The sequence below is a fragment of the Sciurus vulgaris genome, assembly GCF_902686455.1.
Source record: "Sciurus vulgaris genome assembly, chromosome: X".
NCBI lineage: Eukaryota > Metazoa > Chordata > Mammalia > Rodentia > Sciuridae > Sciurus > Sciurus vulgaris.
Window position 1 is genome coordinate 39,796,269 of NC_136471.1, and position 6,000 is coordinate 39,802,268.

At 41.4% G+C, this 6,000-nt stretch overlaps 1 protein-coding gene across 6 annotated transcripts in view; it reads right to left on the reverse strand.

The window, feature by feature from the left end:
- Positions 1 to 3,090, reverse strand: part of ALG13 (ALG13 UDP-N-acetylglucosaminyltransferase subunit) — a 71,525-nt gene extending 68,435 nt beyond the window's left edge. For all 6 annotated transcript variants that reach the window (XM_079124823.1, XM_079124825.1, XM_079124824.1 and 3 more), the window contains exons 1-2: positions 2,947 to 3,090; positions 1,934 to 2,096 (exon numbers count right to left, since the gene is read on the reverse strand). In XM_079124823.1, coding sequence (XP_078980949.1) covers positions 1,934 to 2,096; positions 2,947 to 3,027 — 244 coding nt within the window. In that variant the 5' untranslated portion in view covers positions 3,028 to 3,090. The remainder of the gene's footprint in view (positions 1 to 1,933; positions 2,097 to 2,946) is intronic.
- Positions 3,091 to 6,000: the final 2,910 nt, after the last annotated feature.

A 6,000-nucleotide genomic window follows, 5' to 3' on the forward strand; every position in this document is an offset into this window, starting at 1 on the left:
TAAGATTCATCCCACTGACTTTTCCTATCCCATCTCTCCTCCCCTCCTTTCATTCCCCTTTGTCTACTCCTCTGATCTTCTATTTTTTAATACCTTCCCCCCTTATTTTGGATAGCTCTGGTGTATCAGAGAAAACATTTAACTTTTGACTTTTGGGGACTGGCTTATTTCACTCAGCATGATAGTCTCCAGTTCCACTTACCCACAAAGTCATTTTTATTTATAACTAATACTCCACTGTGTATACATAATTTTCTTTATCCATTTATCTGTTGAAGGGCACCTAAGGTGGTTCCATAGCTTAGCTATTGTGAATTGTGCTGCTATAAACATTGATGTGGCTGAATCACTGTAGAATGCTGATTTTTAATCCCCTTGGATATAAACCAAGGAGCGGGATACTTGGGTCATATGGTGGTTCCATTCCTAGTTTTTTGAGGAATCTCTACACTGCTTTCCAGAGTGGTTATACTAATTATAGTCCCACCAACAATGTATGATTGTACCTCTTTCCCCACGTCCTCACCAACATTGTTACTTGTATTCTTGATAATTGCCACTCTGACTGGAATGAGATGGAACCTCAGTATACTTTTAATTTGCATTTCTCTTTTGTTGACCATTCATATTTCTTCTTTTTAAGTATCTGTTTAGCTCTTTTGCCCATTTATTTATTGGGGTGTTTTTCTAGTATTAAGTTTTTTGAGGTATTTCTATATCCTGGATATTAATGCTCTAAGGAGATGGTGGCAAAGAGAACAATTCAACTTTGAAATCTAAAATCATCTAGATGTGAGTGAATAAATGTACATGGGATATAGGTATATCCTATGCCAGGGCAGTAGTTAACAACAGACACCAAGCCAGGTGCGGTGGCACACACTTGTAATGTCAGAGACTCAAGAGGCTCAGATAGGAGGATCACAAATTGGAGGCCAGCTTCAGCAATTTAGCAAGGCCCTAAGCAACGTAGGGAGACAGAGTGTCAAAAGAAAAAGAAAAAAAGAAAAAGATCTGGAGCCATGCCAAAAATTGTCAGCTATTATGCAATGGATTTTTAATTACCTATATGTCAGTAATGTCTATTTCTAATGACTTTCCTCTTCTCAAACTAGACTTTTTAAAACCAACCTTCTGGGCTGGGGAGATAGCTCAGTTGGTAGAGTGCTTGCCTCACAAGCACAAGGCCCTGGGTTTAATCCCCAGCACCACAAAATAAATAAATGAATGAATGAATAAATAAATAAATAAAAATAAATAAAAAAAACCTTCCTCACAGCAGTCAAAACTATATTGCTACCCAAAAGCAATTCTCTTAAAGGTACTGGAAGTCTCATTAATGATATCAAGATGGTTCTCTAAAGACCTGAAAATGACTTACACAAAGTGCTTGTTAAAGAGTATTTTTTGTTGTTATATTGTGGGCATTTACAAATCTGTAACAACAAATCCCACCATCATGTACAACTATAATGTACTAATAAAAATATGGGGAAAAAAGAATATTTTAACTGCATTTCACACTCAATAAAAATGAAAAAAATTTTTTCAAAGCCAATTTCTCCAAAACCAATCCAACCAATGAGCAGGCTGAACACTCCCTCAGATCTAAGCCCTAGTACTAATTTTAGGTTGATAATTCATAGCACATGTCAATGGATAAATTATTTTGCCCCTTTGTGCTTAGGAATTGTTACTGTGAAATTGTACTACAGTGACCAATTTCCCATCCTTTTTGCACCCAGAAACACTATACTCTCTGCGCTGAAGTTCTCAATTATTGTATCAAGTAATCATATCCAACAGGGCTATGGTGAATTTATTTTGTGTAACAATTCATTTAGTGGTTTTAACTTTGCCAGGAAAATGTTCACATCAGTTACTTAATGACGGTTTACCAAAGACTGAATCCTGAGATTCTAAGACACTTTACCTGCGTGACTAATAACAAGATCTGCTTTCTGCAGGTCTTCTTTCAAGGACTCCTTGTACCTGTAAACATCCAGAGTAAATGACTCAGTACTGAACGGTTCCGGTACCACCGTTCCTCTACCGATTTGGAGGATAAGTCGGTTGTAACCAAGGCTCTTGATGATCTAAAACAGGAAATAAGAAAACGCGGGCCTTTTAAATTGGCTACTGTAAGAGCAGTAACAACAATTCCTGAGGTCGGTGTTCAGACTCGCTCCCGCGCTGCCGAGCTCTCCCCGTCCTGAGACCAACAAGGAACCTCAGTCGCCCTAATAAATCTAACTGCCAGCTCACCGAGCTGGTCCCGATAAATACGAACGGGAAAACTTTGAAAAAGGCACCAAACTAGGGGGTCCAAGGAACAGCCAGGTTCTGCCTCACTGCTTGGGCACTGAGGACACCGAGCCAAGAGAAGACGCGCAACGGACACGCCGCGTGGCCAGGGACGCGGTCCCGGAGGGCGCCTGGAGGAAAAGACTCGGTGAGCGGGACGAGGGCCGCTCAACCGGGAAGCCCGCACGCTGCCGCCGACCACCGGACCCACAGGCGGCCGGGAAACCCGAGGCAGGGGGACTCCCGGGTTCCCGGGGCGGCGAGAGCCTCGGTTCCAAGAGGCACAGCCGCTGGGAAGCGGGGCAGAGGCGACCCGAAGGGGGAGAGCTGGGGAAAGGAGACGGAGCGGAGGAGGAGCGGCAGGGGAAGGCGGCGGGAGAGAGGAAACCGCAGACCCAGGACGCCGAGGTGCTGGAGCGGTGGGGGAGGGCCCAGAAGGACACTGGGAGGAGCCAGCAAAGGGGCGGAGGCACCTGAGGTAAAGCTGCGGAGGTTTCTTTCCAAACGTTTCGGTCAGGCAAGGTTACGAAGGCTAGTAGTAAAGCTAAAGGCGGCTAGCGACAAGCGAAGCGAGACGAAGCGAGGCGAAGCGAGGCCAGGCGAGGCGAGGCGAGCCCCCGCCGGCCCGCCTCCCCGACTCACTTGTAAGCTGTCGTGCGCCGACACACAAGCAATGAGGTCGTCAAAGCTGGTGGTCCCTACGGTAACAAACAGACACTTCATCGCGCGGGTTCGAAATCCCGAATCGCAAAGGCCGGATGTGACGTAGCAGAGCCACGCGGCCGCAGCATTCTTTGCAAATGGCGGAAGTCCGTAAAGGCCTCACGTCGGCGGTTAGACTGGAGCGATGTCACCAGGGGGGTGGGGCCAAAGACTTAACGGTCTACGTGCCAGTCTCGGTTCTAAACTGTTGACATGTAGGCTCACCAGACCCTCACCATAATTTGAGAAATTGCCGAGTGTAATTTATTCTTTCAAAAAAATGGAAGTTGAGAAAAATCCGAACACTGTTCTTAAGCATCGAGTTGGCATCCTTGTATGGGATCCACACATGGGATTATCTGGCAATGAAACTTTGGTCAATATGGTTACAGTGAATGTGCACTTTTGCTCTTGCCTACCCTTTCCATTCAGGGAAAAGGGAGAAAGGCACTTCAGCTTTTCTAGGCAAATATTACCATATCTTTAAAAATGTACTTTTAAAACACATAAACCGGAGGGCTAGGACAGTGGCACACCTGTGATCCCAGCTAATACAGAGGCTGAGGCAGAAGGATCACGTTAGAGGCCTGTCTCCCACAATTTAATTTAAAAAAATTAAAACGACTTGGGGTACAGCTCAGTGGTGAAGTGCCCCGGGTTCAACCTAAGTAAATAAAAGACATAAACCCAGCGTGGTGGTGCACTCTTGTAATCACAGCTACTGGGGAAACTGAAGCAGGAGGGTGGCAAGTTCAAGAAACCTGGGAAAATTAGCACTACTCTATCTCAAAATAAAATACAAAAAGGGGCCAGGGTCTGGGTTGGGGGGGGCTCTGTACCCCAGTGGTAGAGTACTTGCTGCCCAAGACTCTGGGTTCAATCCCTAGCATTTGTTTGGTTCAATCCCCAAACAAATCATAAATCCCTTTGGTTCCAATTTTAATGTATGTGCTACTGAAGCAAGCACTAAAAAAAATCATACATCTCTTACTAAATTTCCTTTGGCTCAGGAAAAAAATATTAATTTAAATTGTTCAAATCATTTGTATGACTTTTGACTTAAGGGTACCCATTCATAATCCCTTCTTCTCCCACAGACAGCTTTTGCTCTATTTTGTAAGGACAGTTTGTTTAACTTTCTTCCTTTAAAAAGACACACTGGTTATAATGTGGCCAGGTGCAGTGGCACTCACCTGTAATCCCAGAGACTGAGGAGGTTGAGGCAGGAGGATTGCAAGTTCAAAGCTAGCCTTAGCACCTTAGGGAGGCCCTAAGCAACTTAGCAAGACCATGTCTCAAAATAAAATTTAAAATGAAAAGAAAAAGCATTGTGGTTGTGGCTCTGTGGTGAAGCTCTTGCCTAGCATGTGTGAGGCACTGGGTTTAATCCTCATTGCCACATTAAAAAAATAAAGTTGTAAAAAAATTGCTGTCCTTTAAAAAAAAGAAGAAAGAAGGGGCTAGGGAAGTGAGTCAGTGGTAAAAGACCAAACCCATTTGTATGGACTAAAACTTCCTTTTGTTAAGATACATAGGAAGTGCCTTGGATTTGGATAAATGGTGTTTTTCTTTATCCCTTTGTATAGACTTTGGTTTTTATTTTTTATTTTATTTTTTTGCAGTGCTGGGGATTGAACCCAGGGCCTTATGCTTACAAGGCAAGCACTCTACCAACTGAGCTAGCCCCCCAGCCCTAGACTTTCATTTTTTATTTGCTGGGGGCTCTCCTGTGAATTTATGTAGTTAAGTCATTTATGTAGGTATGCCTTTGGTTTAAAGCTTTGGTTAATATATGGTGACCACAATTATTTGCTTTACTCTTGCTCCAAAGCTAAAATGGAACTACAAACTCAAATGAAACACTGTATTGAGACATTTCAAAGACAAACCACTCTAAATCCAGAATAAAGAAATATTTTTGGTTTCCATCTTAGCTAATAATCTGCTCCCTAATATTAAAGAACAAATTAAAGATAATGCAATTTTTATATGGACAAGCAAGACCCTTGATATACTCAGGCTATAACACAGTTCTTAGAGGAATTACAAGCAACAGTCTTTGTCTTAAAAACTGAAAAAAAAAACCCTGACTCATTACAAAGACAAATATGTATCTCTAGGGCTGGGGTTGTAGCTCAGTGGTAGAGCATTTGCCTAGCATGTGTGAGGTCCTGGGTTCAATCCTCAGCACCACATAAAAATAAATAAATAAAATATGTATCTCTAAGAACTAAAGTCACCTATTTATCTCAGAAAGCCTGCAGGTACTGTACAAAATCAGAATATTGGAAAGGATACTGTCCTGCCCTTATAAAAGAAAAAAAAAACTAAATTACGACTTAATAGGCAAATAATATCTCCCAAGACTATTTTTTATGAAAACTTACAATATTTTTCTGCCTTAAAGATATAAATTCTCTTCCACTTTGTTTTATTTTGTGGTGCTGAGGATGGAAGCCAGGGCCTTCCTATGCTACAAAAGTTAAGTGTTCTAGTACTGAGCAGTATACCACAACCTTCACTTTCAGTCTTCCTTAAAAAATTACTTCCTTTAAAAGCAATCTTTAGGGAGAATGATTTAGAGAGAGAGAGAAAGGGAAATAAAAGAGAAAAAAATGCCTGAAGTTTTTGGTATCTGTCCCAGATTAAACCTGATTAGTTTTTTTCTTAATAAGTCTATGCTCAATTCAATTTAATTAGAATTTGGTATTTAGGCTATATATACATATATATGTATATATATATAGAGAGAGAGATAGATAGATAGATAGATAGATAGCGCACGCTCTATTTTCTTGTTGGATCAAATTGCTTTAAAAATTACTGACTTTTTCATCTGTTTCATGACTGAATTTTTAAAATGAAAACTACAAAATTTTTATTTTTGTATTTTTATGTATTCATGTGCACATGTAGGTGGTATGTTATCAACATGTATGCTTATGTTTATACAAGTATTTGCATATTGTCTACATGGTATCAAATTGACAGCTC